Source organism: Galleria mellonella, unplaced genomic scaffold, assembly GCF_026898425.1.
Source record: "Galleria mellonella isolate WM207_F2 unplaced genomic scaffold, CSIRO_AGI_GalMel_v1 utg213, whole genome shotgun sequence".
In the NCBI taxonomy this organism is placed as follows: Eukaryota; Metazoa; Arthropoda; class Insecta; order Lepidoptera; family Pyralidae; genus Galleria; species Galleria mellonella.
In genome coordinates this window covers 3,114,119-3,137,061 of record NW_026442039.1, presented here as the reverse complement: position 1 = coordinate 3,137,061, position 22,943 = coordinate 3,114,119, and the positions used below count along the sequence as shown (strand labels likewise).

Here is a 22,943-nt window from a genome sequence, read left to right as displayed (position 1 = left end):
ACGCCCAAATTTTTATAAAATCCCCTCATAAACGCACCACATCGAGTGAATTAAAGTCAAAGTTAACATTCATTTCATTTATTAGTGCACATTCACCAGTATACAATTCGGTGAAGGCGAGAATTATAAATTTATAATTCAGGATAGATAATATCGTAAACAGACATATTACTCAAGAGTCAATTCTGTAAAAGAACAAAATTGCAGACGGTAATGAAAGGTACATAACGTCTACACAACAGTAACAAAACATTTTCAATTTCTTGTCACACAAGAATGATTAGAATAAAATCACAGTGAGTAAACACTATATCACCATTAATCGCCTAATTAATTTGTATAATGTTAATCTCTTTCAGAGAAAGGTCATATTCTATAAGACCCACTTACCTACAATATAATAAAAGAGTATAAATTAACATACACATAAAATATAAAAGGAATACATGCAACATATAAAGTAGAACGAATATAGTGTGACTACATACACATAACAATTAAGAATTCAATAATATCGAGCCGGTTACAAATATTTCATTATAACATTTATTAATCAAATAAAGGACCTGTCTCTGTATTTTGTCTTATTGGTCGTAGGGTCTTGTCCATGATTGCTTGACAGACTACTAGCGATGAGCATTTTTTTTTTAATAAGAATATTTTTTAGTTAAGTAAATTTAATTACAAGCATTTTTAATAGTAATGATTTTAATATCTAATAAAGATATATTAAATTACTTATTGATTTAGCACTTCGCTAGCAGCCTTGTGAGCCGAGCACGTTCATTTTGTAACCTAAATTTATTGTCCTTACCTTATAAGTCGGACTTTACTGTGTCGTATATCGATACATAACTTTTAGTGTTTCAATATTTTGGTGTATTGAAAATGCTGCCTGCGTATATTATGCAGCACACAACCGACTTTATGGGATACTATCTATAGCATTTCGTGTTCATGATCCCGTTTGTATTATAAGCTCTTTAAAGTTACGATTTATCAAGCAATGCCGTCATGAATCGTTTTATTTTCATAAATACCTCTGGATATCTGTATCATCAGAAACTTGTTGATGTTTATTCATACAGTTGACAGTTTCCAATATTGAACAACTGTATTCAAGTTAGTTACTTAATATATTATTAAATAGTTTCAATTTATCAATTGCTTTATTGATTTTGTACTTATTTACATATCAGACTAATCTCCCAATAACGATACTAGAAAAGTCTCAAGACAACATTTTATTGCGATTACAGAAATTCCTAGATGTAATCTAATCATCTTATTCATCATCAACTCGTCAAACGTCCAATAAATCTACTTTAGCCATTGATGTGTTCTTTTTCTTTTATACAAAATTCTTGATTTGAAAGAAAGGGTCCAAACACTACATAAAAGACTCATTTTTCCATATGGGCCTGCCCAAACAAGAGATAATCTCGGAATTATTTTTAACAAAGTATGTTCTGTAGAAAGGACAAGCTACTCATAGTTCATTATTTACTGTATACTCTTAAGCTTGATTTAGATTATTAACATAATGTCAAGAAACTAGTTTCATCGTTTAAATATCGCAATTTTTTTATTTTGTTGGACCATAATTTTAGCAATACTGGATATCAATAAAAAAACTAAACAACTTTTCGAAACTAGTTCTATAAAGTTAATTTAAATTTACGATACTAGTTTAATGCAAGCAGCACGGAACTACTTTCATAATGTAAGCCAGGCTGAAGTTAACATGAAGGTATGGATAAAAAACATACTCAAAGGAGAATTTCACGTTTTTGGACAATAAACCGCAAAGCCTCAAGAAAAAATGCAGTTAGTAAAGTCGTAATCTAATGATGCCAATAATCCTACAGAAAATATATATAATTTACTGTATACATTCAACTGTATATAAAGATTCTGCGGTAGTGCATATTACACTAAGTTCAGCTACTTAAAAGTCGGTGATCAGAGAGTTGACTGTAAAAATGCATCGAAAAATAACAAACGATGATTTTTCTAATAAATTTAAAATCTTAAATAACGTGTGATCTATATTATTAACAGAGATTTCATGAAAAAAAAAAAACAAGAACAGAACGAATAGCTAAAGTAATTAATTATTAGTTAGCCGCCATATTTCTTTACACGCATTGTCCTTAAAATAGTAAATTGTCATAGTTAATTTATTATATCGTTACAATGATATAATTTAACAATAATACGATGTTATCATATCATATAATTTTACAAATCTACGATCTTTCTAAGTACGATGTTACATATAATAGCCGACGTATTGTAGCAACAAGTATAATTCCCTCCTAATTGCTGGTTTACATTGATCACTTGCTGACTTCAAACTCTCAAACTCTAGACAGGTCACTACTGTCTAACCTGCCACTGACATGGTATAAATTTATTTTAAATACGATCTTCGAACCATATCCTGCAACAAAGCTGCACTGGCAGCACTGTCGTGTCATTATCATGTTTAAAATTCTCATTAGAAGTCAATTTGACTGAGTGTACATATAAGTACATTTTCAGCACTATATTCACATATGTAACTGACCCAATGTAAATATACCTGAACGGTAAATATGTTGTTCACACAATTTTATCTGAATGAACATTTGTAATTAAAAACATTTTATTTGAAAGCGTAATTCGTGTCATTCCTGTGTACAGGCTTACATTGAGTCAGTTACTCGATACTCGAGATAAAATCAATGCTGACTCGCTCTGCAACGGTGTAAATCGATTCATCAGTGCAGTGGATATCGCCAGTCAACATTGACTCAAAAATTCCCGCCAGATATTTTTGGACTCAGTCCACTGACTGTACGTGTCAATTCTCGGCACCGACATTAATCCAATGTAAAGTTATCTTAACAATAGATATTATTATTACAATAATATTCATTCGATTTAGCGAATAAATATAATATACCTACATACATTCATGTCAGTAGGTCAGATCTCACATATTGCACCCGGAACTCCACAACAAGGACTAAATTTTATTTAAACGCACGTGCATTATTTTCGTGCTGATCTAAACCAACAATACGTAGTGGTCGAAGAAGAATGAAAAGTTCACTCAAAGGTAGGAGGTGCTATCTATCTTACTACGTAGTGTAAGACTTTTTACATTATTCAAATAGTTATCACCTTGCACTGTTTATAGGTTTTAAAATATTTATGACAACTAGCAACTTTAAATAAAAACAGTCGCCACTGTATAAAGAGAACTGACAACTTTTCTTTTCAGCAAGTACAATGCAATTTTTTAAACAAACAAACGCTTTAGTCATAATGATGTAAACTGACTTTATTATATTAAACCGACTTAGAAAAAATCAAAAATTTTTGATTTTCAACAACGCTAAGGTATAGAGAAATGCAATATTTTGACAGTCTTTACAAAGACTCTGACAAAAGATAAGTTTCTCAAAAGAGCGAGATATTTCAAGTCAAAGTCATTGTTGATTCTCATAATTAAATGTTTTGCAATCCATGTTACTTTTTAGTAATACGAATTTTTTTTCTAATCTGTTGTTTTAGTGGCCTGTTACCCACACCATACTATTACGTACAGAGTATAATGGGGCGTCATTACATATGTAGGTATAACCTAAAAATCATTTAATAAAATTGCTTTATTATTTATTATACTTAGATATAACTGATAATCTGATATATAGTTGTGACACTGGTATAAATATAAATCCACTAATAAGTTCATAAAATTGTATAGAAAAACATTTTGGCACTATACAATTTTCAAATAATAAATTATATTTCGCAATGTTTGCCTACATTTCGTTTGTGACATAAATGGCTTCAATAGGTAATACAAATTCATATCAGATATATTATTTACAGTCTCAGTAATGGATGACGTTAGTTTTTAGTTTAATAACTTTCAGTGAATGTTAGGAAGTCATCGATAAGACTTGCCTTAATTTCTGGAGCTAACTACGAGCGCAATTTTTAAGCAACGATACATTTTTTTGCCTTAAACACCTTTAAAACTACAGTTACTAAAAAGAGAAAAAATACTACGAAAATTTAGATCTTTAATTTCGTCACTGATGTTTTATGTAATTTTAGATTAATTTTTTTTCATAATTAACCTAGAAAAATTAATGCATTCTTTATATATTCATTTTTATCTCATTAGGTTTCCTTGTTATATTGCATACTAAACAATACTAAAGACTAATGTATATTATATTTATACAGTCATATTATACAATATTTTCTGGACTGTGTGATTAAGTCTCTCTACCATACAACTGTTGATTTATAATCAAAACAAGATTACAAGATTAAAGCAAGCTAATATGATCAAAGAGTTTACAAAGGTGCTTAAGCCAAACGCTTTTGTTTATCAATAAGGGCGTTTAACAACTTAATCCTGGCTTTAACGGCTTTGTACCGAAGATATTCCTCCTCGCGGCCCTTCTTGTCGTCCCTTTGAACTTTTCTACAATTTTGCACTTCGAAACTTAATTCGTACTCCTTGATGCTGCGACGGAGCACCTGGAAACAAATTTGTTTATGATGAATAATGAAATTATTTAAAACTAGCTTTGACCTGAAACTTCGTCCGCATGACCGGGATATGTTCACTGACCAATATATAAAATAGCAGGTACTTTATGAGTTGGAGAAGGGCATACCCTTCTCTATTTCTCCAAATCGTTAAGTTTTTAATTAACAAATAACTAAACTTTCACATTTATAATAATTATTAGGAATAAGAATAGTAGAAATGAACTTTACTAGAGAATCAATACAATCTTTAATCCTTCAATACCTTTGTAATTCATTTCACTTCTTTAAAAGAGTAGTAATTATTTTATTTTCGCCTCATGCAGGTAGTTACTAATTCGTGCGAAAAAGGACCATGTCTATATAGTTTAACTTCTGTTCATCATCATATCAGCCGTCAACTGTCAACTGCTGATCATAGGCCTCCCCCTATGGGAAGCTTTGATAATAGTTGGCCTGGCAGCCGGATTGGCAACTGGGCAATTAGGCTTTGGTGATATTTTAATAAAGTGGTGGCCTATTCTATGCCAGGACCACACGGCATATCCGAATAATCCTATTTTAATATAATAAATGTGATAGTATATAACGATGGATGGATTGATGTTTGTTAGTCTTTCACGCAAAAACTACTAAACGGATTTGAATTAAATTTGCTACATGGGTAGGATATATTGTAACTTAACGTATAGAATATTTAAAATACTAGAATACTAAAAAAGATCGACTCTGTAGATCAGATGGCGTCTCCTTTATGGCTTGGATTTATTATAATGATGAAATTTAAGAATTCGAAGACGTTATATCTAGAGTCACGTCAGCGCAAAGCCAATGGCGCGGCAGTGACTGCAGAGTCGTTTTTATTGTCTCCTGAATTAAAATTATTAAATCATACGTACACCTTTCTGCATTTTGGCCTCTGTAAGTGCCTTGGCGAGGTCATCGAGGCCGAGACAATGTAGCCCCTCGTTTGAAGGGCCAGGCTCCTCCCCGGACTGTGCGGACGAAGTTGAGGACGGCCTATCCTCTCCACTCACGATACCAGTACCCTCACGGTTCGGAGGTGACTGCAGGGGCGTTTCTACAGTCTCCTGAACACAAAATAAGAACCTTTGTTTATATTATATATGCATGAAACTAATAAAGTCATGAACGGAATAATTTTATTAAAACAAATGAAACAGTTTTATTTATTCTTTTTATATCTACCCACAAATATTTAAAATTTCAAGCTTCAATTACTCAAACAATAAATTTGCATTAAAACTTTATTAAAAACTTATTTTTAATTGTAATAAATAAAAATTAAAAAAAATTCTACCTGTGAAGAATCTGATGGTTTCTCTTGCGAGTCACTGGAGCTATCAACACTGAATAACATCGCCTCATGCTCGTGTATGGTTGCGAGCTCACCATTAGCTCCTTTTGCCTAAGAAACAAAACATGCGCAGTTGAGCACTATAATTATGATGTTAAGCACCTTATTTTTAAACATAAAACGTAAAAAAATTGTGCTTTAAATAAAAGTGCACATATGGTTGTAAACTTGATCAGGACAATATATACTATAAATAGAATTGCAGGGCTTAGATCTTTGTATATATTTTTTTTTATTTTATGATTTTCACTTGGTCCTGCCACATCTGATGGTAAATGATGGTAACACCTATGATAAAGCGCGCTTACCAAGGAAAAAAATATTCGCCAACGACTTGATGAGTCCCAGGTCGTATGCCTCCGAGAACATGGAAGCAAGAAGAGCATTCCATTCCTTAATTTACTATTTACATATAGAACGATGACGTGAACCGTTCTCAAGCAAATTTATAGAATTTCTATTGCGTAAAATGGACAACAAACGTAAGTCATTCAAAAATTGTTTTTCTTTTTTTGTTTTCATAACAGAGAAATCCTGTTTAATATGCACGAACCATACAAAGCTTTCTTTTTTGGTATAAAAATAACATAGAACCATAGTGCATTGCATTAATAACGCCTTAAAAAATTCAACTTACAATTCAGAAATTTGTATATGCCTCCTTGTAACTTGTGGACATTTTCTGATAATATAAATTACAAACAAACAAATAGGCAATAAACTAATATCTTCAAAATAAAGTATTAAAACAATAATTAATGTTTCCATCCTCCATTAATGCTTACATAATAATTAGGTAATTTTATATAATCTTTAGTTACAATGTGTTTGTCAACATACATGGCCGGGGGGAGGGGGGGGGGGGGCGAGGGATTATTAGTAGTGTGGACTACCAATCCCATTGCTAGCAATATACCCCGTCAGGTCGACCTCCACGTGGTTCCCCTGGAAACCATCGTGCTGAATTCTAGGTGTATTTATTACGATGGGCTAACTGACCTGCTCTTTCATTTTCACTTATCATCCCTTTCTGGTGCACCGCCGGTGTATACTGATAGCGCAGGCGGGGTTACTATTCCATTATCATCCATTAAAAAAACATACATGGCCGTAGCTAGAGTGAAGGGGGGGGGGGGGTATTGAAGGGCAATGCCCTATTTTAAAAGGCCCAATGCCCTACCTTAAAATGAAAGGCCCAAGAAAATTAGATAGATTCGCTTTTTTGGAGTTTTTTATGGTATTCCTTCTTTACCAAAAAGTTATTTTGCCCTATTTTAAACTTGGGTCTAGCTACGGTCCTGTCAACATATAATATGATTGATAAAAGACGAGCTTCTTAGTTAATTATCCACAAATGTACTTAATAACAAAACTTACTGCGTCAGATCTCAAATTGGAGACACATTTCTTGACGTCTCTATATCTGTCGTATAGAGGTCTAGCCGCGTCGCGGTCTGGAGTGTTAGCTGCTGGTCTGCCCCTAGCAGTCTCCAGACGGCACAATGCTCGCTGTATACAATGCTTCTCTGCAGCCCATTCCTCGGGAGACCAGCTGGATTCTGGTAACCCAGAACGGCCGGATGCTTGACGACTGCCTTCAAGCCACTAGAATATACATATTTTGGTTTTTATTTAGGTTATCTAGTCAAGAATGCCACCACTTTTTGTACCACTTTTTATTGCTCAAAAAATATTAAATAAGCGAATACTTGTTTTAGCCGTGTGATTTCGGCATAGTGTAGATCACCCCTTCCTCTCCTGTGGGTGTCGTCAGAAGCGACTAAGGGAACTTAATGGTCAACTTAAAGAGTTTACAAAATTATTCAAAGTATATAAAAAGCTATACCTCTTCAATATCCAGAACAAGTTCAGCCATAGGTTTGTCACTCTTCAAGGCGATACTGAGCTTTTGATCTCTCTCCTTCTGTTGTTTGGCCGCATGAAGTTTTATGGTATATTCTACTGGATCTGCTCTGATCAATCGTTTCTCTGTTTGTAATTTACGTATTTTCTCATACATTCTTGTCAATTGAATATCAGTAATCCGATCGCTTGGTGTCAGTGCATGGCCATTGTTCGCTTCATATTCGCTTTCGTACTTTGCGATGCTCTTCTTTAGGGCGTTCATCTAGAAAATAATTTATATTTATTGTATTACATTTTATAAAATAAAAGACAAACAATTTCACATAATTTATAACTAGCTATATCCCGGGACATATCGCTGCTCTCCACTCTTGTGAATCACTACATAAATATTCTATGTGCTAAGTTCGGATATAACCTACCCATGTACATATTTAATTCAAACCCATTCAGTAGGCTTTGCGTAAAAGAGTATCAAACACTTATCTCTGCCTTCATCCATTAATTTAAACTTCTCCATTTATAATACTCATAAGTTTGAATAGAAGTGTGTACTTCTACGGACCTATTTTGAAACATTGATATATAATTTACATTGAATCTTTACAGATTATTACTTTCACTAAATATATCTACGTATATTGAGATTTGTTCATTCTTATTATTTTTTGTTATTGCTTATTTATTTCTTACTACCCTTTACCCAAGACTTCATCTACATGACATAGTTTGATTGACTATGTTAAAAATATCCTAAGTTCTCCTCCATCCCAAATACTACGTGAATGCTAAAATTCATGACAATTGGTCAAAGAGAAATTCAAATTTACTTTCACATTTACAATAAGTATTACAATTGATTTAAGTCTTACTTTTCTGTGAATTTTCGTTAGTCTCGTCTCCGGACAAATTTGATCGCGGCGCGGTTTCGGTCTGGCTGCAGCGCTGCGCTCATCGCGCCGAACACGCTCGACGACAGCCAAAACGACGTCGCCATCGGTGCTATCGACACTCGCCACTCTTCCGACCTGACGCTGCAGCGCCGCAACGTCCAGAGTCTCAGGTTCATCGCTGACTGTGAACGTACATTTTCTTCTGTCATTATATCATTAGTTTAATTCAATGTATCTCTTCTAAAGCCACTATACGGTTCATGCGCAAGATTCGAACTGATAGACGTTAACTGAATTATTTAAATTATAATCACGTTATTTAGATCCAGACTTTAATATTAGATTATATTACATTAAAGGATACTATATGAAAATTTATAAGAAAGTAAAGGAAGCGAAAATTGGAGCAAATGACGATTTTAATCTTCTTGCTCAATCCGAAGCAGGTAAGTATAGTTATGCAAAACAATTGACTAATAACAAATATTACCATTAAGGAAAATGAATTAACAGTAAAAAAAATCTTATATCAACATTACAAGCAACATTATAATTAACACATTATGGTACAATATTATCATGCCTTATTCCTTAAGTTTAAAGTTATTTATCTAAAAATTTTCATATTAATCGGTTCTGTATCTATAAGAAAAAAAGGAAATAGAATAGACAAAAGTATATCTGTGTTCATTTACAATAATAGTGACATCAAAACAAGGGTCTATAAAAATGAGAAAATAGCAAGATTATTATTGAATTGTTTCTACCAAAGAACCCATACTTCAAGATGTGTCCTTGAATGGCTTCCATCGTAATGACCGACACAAGTTAATGCAAAAGACACAGGATATCTTTGGGTTACCTTTACAATCATTGATTACTATTTAAAAGTACTACTTGCCCCAAATCATTTGTCAATCTAGGTTGTTGCTCGAATCTGTATAGGGCCATCTAGATCTAAAGAAAGTCATTAGGACAAACCAGTTACGGAATATTAAAGAATAAAATGTTATAACGTGGATACGAATATTTCCAGAAAGAAACTATTGAAGATCATTAACGCATCAAAAATCCAGTTAAATGTTAATTAATTCGAAGCTCTTAGACAATTTTACATTACTGTGTAAGTATTATAAGCCCAGAGCTTTTAAGGCTGGCGCCTTCATCTTAAAATATAAATTATTTTGCTATTACTTTACCCGGTTATGTAAAACCTTTTTCCATTCCACACTCTTAGCTCAGCAACAAAAATTTAATTAAAACCAACATACTTTGACGATTCCGTAGATCAGAACAGGCGAATTCTAATTGAATATTGTTTGTTTCATCGGTGATTGTGAAGCCATCGTTTTCTTTTGGATTCTTATGTGGCTTCGTCGCACGTCGACGCTTCATGCCGAATTGTGGATGACGTGCTCGGGACAACCGCTCAGCACGACGCTCCGACTGCAAATGATGATAAAGGTAATGAAAAGCTTAATTTTGTTGTATAAATTAATATTGATTTACAATAAAGAGCATAATCCTCAAGAGACCTGGTGATTATAGTATAAATGTTTTTTTTTAAATGAATAATCTAACTTTAATATCCAACTCGAGTCCAAATGTATTTCTCTCAATATATTGATTAGATTTAATCTAAATAACAGACGATTTTGATTTTTTAAAAACAGTTTACCAGTTAAGATTCATGAGTTATCTGTGATTATCAAGACATATCTACACTTTCTTATTTTTTTTTGTCTATGCGACTCAAAATCTCAACTATAGAGAAAAATGAAAAAAGCATCTCAGAATGCAATTATAATATACTAGTGCACCGCCCGGTTTTGTACGGTTTTTTTAAAACAAAATGTTTCCTCTTTGTAAGGAAACATTAGTATGTGATAATAATATATATGTAATACAATTTAAACAACAACAATGTACGCAAAATCATACCAACCTCAAGTCGGTTGTAGTCCTGTAGTGGCGGCGGTGGAGGTGGTGGGGGTAGACGTTCTTCACTGCGGGACCTCCTTTCTTTCCTCTCGTGGACGCCACCGGAATCGCGGCGTTCGCGCCGCTTGCGCGCCTCCCGCTCACACTCTGGCGCAGCCATTGCTTCTGTCTCTTTCTCCGGTCGCTCGTCTCGCTCGCAGCACTGTGTACGCCACCCGTGCCCAGATATTACAATCCGCTGCTCGGACGGACACTCTCTTTCGTGCCCGTAACCCTATCCATAGGTCAATGTTATTGTATGTGTCTGTGCGTATTTGTAAGCTTTCAGTGATAGAAATTTCAGGCGTACACATCAAGTTTTCCTTACTAAAGGGTATATTACATTATCAAATATTAAGATCAATATATCGATTTTATATTTTAATATGTCAGTAAAAACTTTTATAATATCTTATACAACTTAGAAACAGTATAGATCTTTTTTCATTTATATTCTGTATTATATTTGTGATAATTATATAATAATAATATAATTATGTGTTAAATTATAATTTATATTTGATAATAAAATGTGCCTGCAATATATATTTCAGATCACTCGATTTATACATTTCGTAAGCTTCATTATAATATTTTTACAATTCTTATTTAAATAAGAAATATAAGCTGTACATACATATATTCGAATAACCTGATCTATCGTCTATAGTAAGGAAAACAGATGTATATACCTAGTTAAACAATATTCGAATGTGAATGGGTAAAGCTTTGGTGTATGCAGTTTGAATGGAAGGACTTGTGAATGGATATAGGGTGTTCTATGACAGACACGGGGTGTGGAGGTAAGTAAACTGTATAGACGATCTATGTAAGTATTTATGTAACATTGTAAATTATTGCTTCTTTTATATTTATGGTTCGTAAGCAATATATACCTATATAAGTCGACTGATTGATTAATAAATATTGATTTATTCATTAGAAGCGTTGGGTATAAGTACTATAAAATTGTCTACAACACGGGTTTGTTAAGTACCTACACATTTAGTATTTATGGTATTATATACGGAAAAAGTAATTTAGTTTAAAAAATATATTCAAGAAGAGAAAATTTTTAAAACATATAAACTATTAATAAATATAACATATAGTAAGATAAACAGAATAAAATTAAATTGATCGAATGAGTCCTGTCTAAACAAATATGAAACTAAATAACTTTTCCCGGTAACCGTTGTTTGCAAAGCGAATATATAAAGCTTAAGAAATAAGACGTCTATAATTTTTAACTTGACACTACGTAAGGTAATAATTTATGGAAGCCCCATCTTTAATTTTCAAAAGTACCTGCTCGATTTCCAATTGTACCATGTTCGCTTCTGACTTAAAACTTTAGACTTCAAAATAAATCCCCCGAAAGCTTTCGACCGTCAATGTGAGGATTCTGAAATTAAATCATTTTTCGAATGCAACGGAACTACACGAGAACAAAAAATAAATTGTCTATGGTTTCTTATTTTTTTTTTCGAATAAAACAGAACACGAGAATAAAAAATAAATCCTCTATGATTGTTAATTTTTCCGAATGCAACGGCAGTATTTGAGAATAAAAAATAAATCCTCTATGGTTGCATGTTGGTGAAGTTTGAGGTAGGATGAGTAATTTTTGCCAAATCCTAGGAGATATTATAACCTATACGTGAGTTTCATAGTGTTATTATCAAAGTACTTACAATACAGTATCTTACAGCGCCAACTATGGAGTTCAATATCCTGGAAATGTTGTCCCGACTGCGGCTGGCCAGGTTAGCGCTAGTGGGGCCCGCTTAGCGGCTAATCCCCCGGGAATCCACAAACAAACACTGTGTAACCGGTTTATTGCTTATCCTTTTATGTAAAACAAAATGAAAGAAACAAAACGAAACGGCGGTGCGAATTCGCGCGCCGTCTTGACGGAGAACTTGACACTGAACTATCTATTAATGTCTAATGGGTTTTATTATTTATACGATATAGTTTTATTTGATGATATCACTCCTTTGCGCCGACATGTCACGATCCCGGCACATATTGGCACCACGCGAACAGTCAATATAATTTTTCGAGTTCAAAATTTACGGTTGCTTCAAGAAATGTGTTGACACTAGTCTGTAATTTAGCATTGATAGATTGAATGTGCTTTTAAGAGCCCGTTAGCCCTCTACGCTTAATGGAGTTTCCCCATTTCGTTATTAATATTCGTCACTCGACAATTTTTTTTTTTTAATAAAACCAAGTAATTTGGTAGTGTTCAATTATCGTCTATCATCATGATAGTTGTTGGTAGCATTCACTTTAAAAATAATATTATTATTTATGATGAGCAGCTTTATGGTGAGATCTGAAACAAAAGAAAGCAATATTTAAATTTTTAAATATAACAATGGACTGAGTGATATGAATAAAATGTTGGTTAACTAACTAAATTTATGGGTATTCAATGCAAATTCAAAAAATATGCTAGGCACTTTTCTTTCAGAAAATTGAATATTTGAAATTTTATTATATTTTTTCATGCAATTTAATATGGCATAAAAGTTAACGGCCACCACATGGAAAGTGATTTACTCCCCTAATAAGATAATTATAACATAAAACTTAATATTATTATTTTTCAGCCATTGCCTGTCATAAAAAAATCTCGATAATATATATATATATATATATATATATATATATATATATATATATATATATATATATATATATATATATATATATATTAGACGTCAATATACTACTTAACATACATTATAACATTATTATATAATACTTCAACAACGGTTTCTTAACACTATTCACTCATTTTAGATAATTCACATAGTACCGACCTGAAATTGTTTTACTGACACTGTTTTTTAGTGTTATTTGTTACCTAAAATAATTAATGTATATTATTTTTAAACATTGTGAAATTTTGACCATTGATAAAAGTTGATTATTTTTTCCTAAATCACCAGATCGAAAAAGTTTGTATATTTTAGCTTGATAAGTAAGGTCAGGTTTTAATACATAGATTAGGGATAGTACCTGTGGTCTTTCTACGTTTTAATATTTTATTTAATATTAAAATTATTTTAGTTCTTGTTCTTAATTTAAATGTGCGTTTTTATTTTTAAATGTGTTTATGTCATTAATCTAATATAACGTATTTACGTTCTAAATTTAGGCTGTCTATTCATCACTTAATACACGATTGGTAAAGTCATTCCTTGGTGTCAATCTCTTACTAATTAATATGTTAACTAGGGATCTTCATCAGCTGAGTTTTTTTATAAATACTTTTTAGAGTTCTAACTAGCCCGTAGACATAAACAGCACCCTTACAGAACTATACTTCGACGCCTATGGTATCTCTCATAAATTGATATTTCCGGAGATGCCTCCTACTAGGTACAGCAGTGCCTTCATACTTAATAATTTATGCTAGATCTCGTCCTTTAAATCCCTATGTGAACTATGTAATGAACAATCTACCATACTAATCAGCTCTACTAATTAATTATGAGTCAAATCGTAATGTTCGTAGACAGCTTTTATCTAAACATTGACGAAATATTGCGCACTGTCTTTATCATATTCAATCAAAATTAAATTCCGTAACTATTGATATCGTAAAAGATAAAATATTCGAGGTTTCATATCGTATAATATTGCAATAATCTAAAACCCAGCACGCAAATGGTAGGTCTTTGTTTTATCGATAAAACCTTGAACTTACTTTTGCAACTTATTAATAAAATTCATAAAATAGGCTTTGATATATTGGAAAAAGAGTTTAAAGTTTTCAAGCAACAACGAAAAAATAAGCTTGTTAACAGTTTATTTAAAACTACATTTTAACCACGACTGACCAGAGGAAAACTTTGTACAAAAGTCGATGCTTGGGTACCTCTGTCCCATTCGTGTTTCAACCGTAAAGCAGTTGTGTTTACATGGCTGTGTTTCGGTTTGAAGGGTGGGATATGGCGTAAATTTACTGGGTACAGAGGAACAATACCCGAGTCATTAGGAATGGCAACGCATGGGGGGTATCATGGGCGAAACAGTATACACTGTTATTTCCATGGTACTGCTCATGTCTATAGGCGACGGTTACCACTTTCCATCAGGTGGGCCGTCAGCTTGTTTGCCATTCTAAGTTGTATAAAAAAAAATCTTAGATGGGAAAATAGTTGATTTCTATTTATTCTAAATAGAAATAGCTAAACGCATTCCTCCGAATAAACCATCAATAATAACACGTGCTATTTTCATTGCAAAGTAAATGCTATTAAGGGTATTAGCAGAAGTAAGGCTTACATTAAATTGTTGGGCTTCATGTCCTAGAATCGTATTATAAAACCTTCCTTTTATGCCAGTCTATAACAATTCTAAATATCTAGTGAGAAGTGATGATTGGTAGAATATTATATTATAATATTATACTTTATAATGTAAGTTAAGAGGCCGTCTGAAAATCTGCGCTGTATAGATGTATCTCGCTAGAGGTGTGCATACAAAAAAAGGCTTCTACTACCAGCAAAATTTACTGTTTTTTTTCTTAATTATCTTTTAATTGTAATGTATATTTATTCAATTACAATATTACTCGATGAAAAATGAGATTTATTATTATGTTAATAGGTAATTAATTTAGGTAATATACGTTCGCCACCGCTGCCTTCAAACGCTATTTTAACTTATGGTTAACTGATAGAGAAAGCCATACAGCATTAAGCTCGCCATTTGTACAAAATTTTATTATGTAATAAAGAACAAAAATATTATTGTTGTTGGTACTAAAGAGATTTGTCTATCTATATGGAGGATACTCAGTTAAGAATCAACCCTAAAACATACATTCTTATGCCTGACCTTTATATCAAAGTATCGACTATAAACTTAGCAGATATATGCATAGTAAACTAAGTTTTCGGTACCAAGTACCGACCGATACCATCTATGCTGTTACAAAGAACAAGAACATATTATTTATAAGCGATTTCCAAAATAGAAGTTAACTAACTATTCGTCTGAATTTTTTGTGATTAGGCATGTTACATGAGTACGTCTTCAATTCTGAAGAAATTATTACAATTCTTTTCATAATATATGAGATTTACTGTTGTGTTGATAATCAGACGTTAACTGCCCACAGCTGAACATAACCTCCTTCATAAAGGGGATTTTGCACCGGCAAAATCCACTGGCAAAAAGTTATCACGCTTGGCAGGCGGGTTGGCAATGGCAGTTTGGCTATATTGTTTGGAATTCTGCTGTCCATCCCTCCACCATAAGCTCCTTAGTCACCTCTTACGACATCCACGGGAAAAGAAGGGCTGGCCTATTCTATGTCGACATCACACGGCGACTGTTGTATTGGCATATTATTAATTTTATGATAGAAGTTGCCACTTATCATCGCAGGAACAATAACTGTTTGTACCAAAACATAATCTATAGATAGACACGCGATTCCGTGTTCTAAATTCAAATAGGTATTTTTATTGTAATACTAGCGGCCCGTCCTGGTTTCGCACGGGTGGGCATTTTTACATTTTAAGAAGTGGCCATTAAGGCTGCACACGCGACGGAAGCTTAAAAATGGAGTAACTTCTCCCGTTTTCCTAACATTTTCCTTCACTGCTCTACTCCTATTGATCGTAGCGTAATGAAAAGTATACTATAACCTGCCCAGGAGTATGAAGAATAATTGTACCAAGTTTCGTTAAATTCCGTCGACTACTTTTTGTTTCTATAACGAACATACAGACAGACAGACAAAAATTTTACTGATTGCATTTTTGGCTCAGTATCGATCACTAATCACTCCCTGATAGTTAATTTGGAAATATATTTCATGTACAGAATTGACCTTTCTACAGATTTATTATAAGTATAGAAAATATGTACATAATTCGCTGTATCCCATATCTTCGTCCGTGGTCGTAGCATGATATTGAATAGCCTTTCTCAAGAAGTTATCAAAAGCTAAAAGCTTCAAATCCAACTGGTAATTTCAGAAATGAGCACGTTCAATAAATTTTGCCATTTTATATTACTACTAGCAATCTGCCCCGACTCTACATGGGTATATAGGTAATAAGATTAATTTTATTAGAATTTTATATTAGTTTTAAAAGGCAAATTTTTAATACCATGTGTTAATTAATGTAATTTTCGTAGAAATTTATATATAAATGAATATGATTTTAAAAATTTATACGCATATATCTTAAGTTACTCGCTGATAATGCAGTTTAAATAATGCAGTATAAATTTTTTGTTTTAAATCGATTGAATAATTTTTGAGTATCCATTACAAACACACAAAAATCATATTTCTTTCCCCTTTGTATATATATATATATACAAACTTCCCCTTTATATATATATATATATATATATATATATATATATATATATATATATATATATATATATATATATATATATAATATAGGGTTATATAAAATACTTGATAGACGTGAAAGTGGTAAAACTATGCAACTATTTGTCTCGTAGCTAACTCGTAACACCTTTACGACATATTACGAGTACTTAATATTGGATTTCTCATTTAGCAATATTAGTTTTTTGTCTGTATAAACCGAAATTATCTGTTGTGATATTAATCTAACTGAGCTTTAAAAGTTATTTAATCTATCTATACATGTAATAAATTTAGAAATAGATTGTGCAGCGTTCTAGTCGCCAAAAACTACAGTTTTTGTGAAATTTGGTGTGGTGGTAACTTTGTATAGTATTAGAAAGAAAGAAATATTTTTATTCAAGTAAACTTAGATTTAAGCATTTTTGAATAGTTATTTTTTCATTACCACCCATTCGGAATGCAATTTCAGTTAAGAAGAACGGACAAGAAACTCAGCTGTTGCTCTTTTCAAAAAGATTAACTATATTTTTAGCAGTATCAGTTCATACAATTTATAATATATAGTATCAATTGAAACAAATCAATAAAATAAATCGTTTGCAGTGACCAGGGCAGACAAATCCCTACAGGCAGCACCCGTTCACGAGTATGACGGTTATTTGGAATAATATATAGAACCAGCAACCCGCTCTGATTTTGGACAGGACAGTTAAAAGATCTCTGTTACTTTTGTAAAAAAATACAACCCATGTTAATCTCTGATAATGTAGCTTCCTATTTATAAGAGAAATATTTTTTAAGTCGCTTAACTATTTTTATTTGTCTTTTATTTGTCTATTACAAACAAAAAATGCTGTGTGGTGGTTCACAAAAGAAGGGAAAAGAAGGGGTGGCTCACTCTATGCCCGACATAGAGTGAGCCATCCCTTCTTTTCCCGTTAATGTCGTAAAAGGCGACTAAGAGAACTTAGTTGGGCAGTAGCGTTCCTCATAAAACATCACCAAAGCCTAAGTACGGTTGTCAACCCGCCTGACGAGCGTGGTAATTACTGGCAAACCCCCCAACAGGGGAGGTCATTATTCAGCAGTAGACAGTAACGGCTGATATTATTTATAAAAAAATAATCTATCCTTTATATATTAGTTTAGATATGCGATATATTCTAATATATACAGTAAATATTTCATTCGCAAGGAAAATTACAAAAATTTCACATTCCATCTAAGTTGCGAGCACAGCTAGTGAAATAACTTTCCCAATGCGGTAGTAGATAAGTGTGGTTGGTATTTTTCCGAGACGTCTGGGCCGAATGCCAATTTACATAATTCTTTTTTAATTAAGGGATTATTTACTTTCATAGTTTCTTTGTGTAAAAATGGTTAGATGTTAGAGAATGGCATTAAGCTCGCCACTTGTACAAAGTTTTATTGTGCAATAAAGAATAAATAAATAAATAACAAGGCTTGAAATTTCATCGGTTTTGGAATGTCAAGAAACTAAAAACATAATTATGATTATATTTTACAACCATAATTTTTTTATGAACGCCTTAACTGTCCATATGATTGAAATAATAATGACATATACGTTAAATCATAAAACATATGTATATGAAACTACCTGTTATATTTCTATTATTATTTTTTATGTATAACAAATACAATTAAATACAATAATATAGACTGTTATTTAGTGATAGATAATTCATAACGAAAAATAAATAGCATCGTGATGACATTTGTACGCAATATTTATTATTTATGAACTAATCCTCATAGTACCTAATCCTTTTACGAGGGAGGGGAGGAATTGTTAGTAATGCGGACAATCAGTCCCTTTACTAGCAATATGCCGTCAGGTCGACCTCTACGTGGTCCCCCCTGGAAACTATCATGCAGAATGCTAAGTACGAGTATATGGGCACATTTGGCAAGCGGGTTGACAACCGCAGTTGAACCTTGGAGATATTTTAAGAAGGACGCTGCTGCCCATCCTTCGACCATTTAACTCCCTTAGTCGCTTCTTATGACATTCACGGGAAAGGAAAGGGTGGTCTATTTTATGGTGAGACCACTTGGCAACGACTGATAAGGTATAATCTACGTACGTAATTTTATTTGCCATTTAACATAAATACGTTACGTACATATTTTGTGATAAAAAAATGTTTGTGTGGTCTTTTCATATGAAATTACGTCGTCATTTTTATTACAGTATCACGAGATTACACAAAGATATAAAAGGAAGTGGATAAAATGCCTTGACCCAATTTAATTCCAGGACTACGATGTCTATGGACGGAGGATCTAGAATTCGAAAGATTTTCGTAATCTTGTTATATTATTTAGAATAAATGGTTTCAATAAAAAAGATAACTGACAATAATGCCTTGAAACACAATCTTGTGTAATGGACATTAGTAATTCTTTATTCTAAATAGACAGCTACTCTTTTTTTTACATACATACATACATACATATCTGTCACGCCTGTCTCCCATTAGGGTAGGCAGAAACAATGGAACGCCAAATGCTTCGATTCAAACAAACCTCTTTCGCTTCTTCCACATTCATCAATCTTGTTATACACGCTCGTCGGTTACGGGTACTTTTAATTTGGCCCTTCTTCAGCACGTCGCCTATTTGGTCGACATACGTCCGTCTAGGGCGGCCCCTACCGACATCTCCATTCATTCTTGCTCGATAAATCTCTTTCATAATTCTTCTTTCATCCATCCTCTCCAAATGACCAAACCAATCTTTTTTTTATATATATAAATATACTTTTTAAATGAATAATGATCGAACTCCGCTTGCGCTATCAGTATAAGCTGGTGGTGCTCTAGTGAAGGATGACAGATGAAGGTGGATTAAGATGAATTAAGGATTTTCAGATGGAAATTGCGTGGAAGCCGACCTGACAGGTCGATCTAAGGTTACTACCTACTTATGTATAACTATTTGATTTAATTATAATTAACTATAGGTAATTGTACATTACCATAGTATTTTTTTGGTTACAAATGTATTTAAAGAACTTTAAAAATAAAGACATACTTAATCAGTAGATAAGTTGCTCAACTTTGTGGTCATGAAGTAAAAAGAATAGTATGTTATCTCTCAAATGGTTTTCATGTTCTCAAATGAAATACGAGTATGCAAAATGTTTGTGGCCTTTGTTCGTGTGTCTATATATGAAAAATATAAGAGTCGATTACAATACAAATTTTTATTTGATGCAATGATCCCAGAATAGAATTAAAGCATAAATTCAAAATTTTTCAAGTTCATATTTCGAAATATAAAAAAAATATTCTCATTTCCTTCATGCTTCGAAGAACATGTAACGCCGTTATTCGATAAGTCAGAATTCAGAGCAGATTCGTCAGAAGCCTTCGTATATAATAAAGACGTCAAAAAAATCTCTTGCTATGAGAGAGCGCTAAATACAATAAACAAGTTTTTTTTATATATATATTTTCTATAATACCGATGATGCCGTAAAAGTTATTAACTGACTTCTAGGTATATATTAGAGTCGATAATTTATTTATAATACTTAATTGAAAAATATAACATTTTTTTTTACAAATCTAACAAATTATAAAAAATAATCTATTGTGTTATCATTAAACAGTTAGGTAAGTATGATAAGATGACCTGGTTTCCAAGGGTCGACGGCCGTGGGCGTGTCGCTTACGGTGAACGCTTCCACTAAGGACTCGATGGCATCGAATTGTTATATCTACGCCTATATATATTATACAGACTTCATCTTATATAATAGGAATATATTTCAAAAATTTATATATAACGAAGAATATTATAATTAAATAACATTTTGTCAAAAACAACTTGCATTAGGTCTTCAGATGGCTACATTATTACAATTATTGTAGGAGTCTCTATTTTTTTTTTGTCAAATAAAATACAGGCCATGTAGTCACTGTTAATATAATTTTCTATAAAAGAAAGAATTTTTAAAATCGGTTAAGTACTAATCGAAAGTTTGTATAAAATTATGTCAGGATATAATGTAATGAAAATAAATTTAATGTAATGCTACAAGTAACTTTTGTACTAAAATTTCTATGTTCGTTTCGTATAAAGAAAGAATAAACGTCACAATTTCAATTTCTCGTTTCTGAAAATGAACTAATCTAAAATATCTCAATAAATAAAAGAACTCAGTCTTCAAATAACTTATAGTATATAATGTGTTTATCTAATGATATATTTACCTCAACAAAAAATAATGTAAGTATGTTATGTAAACAGATACCTACTACTTATGTACTTAGAATTGAAATTAATATTATACGAGTACATCATTCCATAGTAGACAACTTGTAAGACCTTGTACATGTTAAAGGAATTTCCTTAGACAAACGCTCGCGTTATGAAATAAGGTTACTTTCAGCTGAGAATTTATTTTAAAAAAAACGTTGTAAATAATAAGATGTACTTAAGTAGTATCGTTGTATTGTAATTGTTTATGCGTCGTTGTAGTATAGAAAATATCCTGTACTTTTGTCAAAAGATCTCTTATCGGAAAGACTTTATGCGACATTAATAACAACAACTACATTTGGAAACTCATCGCCTACACTATAGACCGATAAAAAAGTTCAGAATTATCCTCTTTGTTTATTTAAACCGACTCTATTACCTCCGTTACGTGGGTGTCTGTGCCTACCTATTATAACATCTACTGTAGTCGGAAGGGAACAAAACTGGCCTTGAACAGCCGTCTCAACAAAGCATCCAGAAATACGCAGCGTCCCAAAATACGTGCCTATTAAATAATTGATTACTCTGTTGTCTAAATTGCGACTTACCTCTGTTATATGGATATATTGGACACGTTTAGCGTTTTATAACAGTATGTAATCAAATAATAGCTAAGGAGTGGCGTCGTATAACGCAATGTCGGGCGTAAACGACTAGCCGTGAGCACCGGGCGATACCGACTAAGTGAGGTTGGGTGGAGCTGGTCATGTAGTGATGTAGTAATAATTGTATCGATAGTTTTTCCTGAAAATTTTATATGAAATTGAAATTATTTAATCACCAAGAGCGAGTACATATGAGTATCAATCCTCAGTCATCATACCACACTTGTCTGTCTGTCAAAACATATAACATTTCATAATGCATATAAGTCCACAGCAAGATCTCCTTTGATAAATACAAAATAAAGTTTGTCGTCTCAAAAGGTAAAATATTTGTTAAAACAGGCACTTAAATGGCAATTATAACGCCTTCTGTCTATCTTGTACCAAACATATTTAGGTATTTAAAAAATTCCATTTTGCTTCAAATTATTTAAAATATTAATAGTATTGAGCAGTGAATTTGAAACTAATTATTTAGAGTTTAATGAATCAGAAAAGTACATAAGAATAGAATTTCTCTCTAATATTTGTATTTTTCACTCATATTTTCCTATATGTTGAAATTTTCTTTTTTACTAAATTACCAAACTATAGGATATTATTTAAATTATTTATCACAATAAGAATCTATTAGAATTTTATTTAGAGTCTTCTTCTCTTTCATTGGTGTATTGTGCCTTATTATTGCAAATGTCTCGTACGATATCCTGAGAACGAAAGAGTGTAATACAACATATATCCTTTATTTCAGGTAAATACTCATTTGCATAAATATAATTCATTAGTGAAGGATGAAGATAAAGAAATATTTATCGATAAATGAACATAAATTTCATCGATACTACGGTGTCACTCAGACGTAAACATGTCGAATCGCATGCTCGCCGGCCGGCTAGCGGCTGACTCCGTAGCTGCGTAGCTGTAGGCGTGTACCAACGTTGAACGCTTCCGTTGCAAAGACCTGATAAATCGTCACCTTATCGATTACCATTATCCATCGC

General features: G+C 32.4%; 1 protein-coding gene across 4 annotated transcripts; it reads right to left on the bottom strand.

Annotated features, from left to right (window-relative positions):
• Nucleotides 1–62: 62 nt before the first annotated feature.
• LOC113511898 (protein FAM13A) lies at nt 63–22,011 on the bottom strand. Of its 4 annotated transcripts, none has more exons than XM_031913413.2 (11): nt 21,886–22,011; nt 12,366–13,012; nt 11,980–12,076; nt 10,637–10,906; nt 9,963–10,137; nt 8,671–8,873; nt 7,779–8,060; nt 7,310–7,537; nt 5,876–5,983; nt 5,454–5,645; nt 63–4,542 (listed from the first exon to the last, which is right to left on the bottom strand). In XM_031913413.2, exons 3-11 carry the CDS (start codon nt 12,001–12,003, stop codon nt 4,369–4,371), a joined length of 1,656 nt encoding a protein of 551 aa, XP_031769273.1. In that variant the 5' UTR covers nt 12,004–12,076; nt 12,366–13,012; nt 21,886–22,011; the 3' UTR covers nt 63–4,368. The 4 variants fall into 4 exon arrangements, with proteins under 4 accessions (XP_031769273.1, XP_031769274.1, XP_031769275.1 ...); XM_031913414.2 differs by having other exon boundaries at nt 10,637–10,834; XM_031913415.2 differs by lacking the exon at nt 11,980–12,076.
• Nucleotides 22,012–22,943: the final 932 nt, after the last annotated feature.

Excerpts from the sequence above, each read along its gene's own strand:
- LOC113511898 (XM_031913413.2), bottom strand. The coding sequence starts at position 12,003 with ATGGTACAATTGGAAATCGAGCAG. Across the intron at positions 5,984-7,309 it reads CCAATTTGAGATCTGACGCA|GCAAAAGGAGCTAATGGTGA; the intron begins GTAAGTTTTGTT and ends TTTGTTTCTTAG. Across the intron at positions 5,646-5,875 it reads AACCATCAGATTCTTCACAG|GAGACTGTAGAAACGCCCCT; the intron begins GTAGAATTTTTT and ends TTTTGTGTTCAG.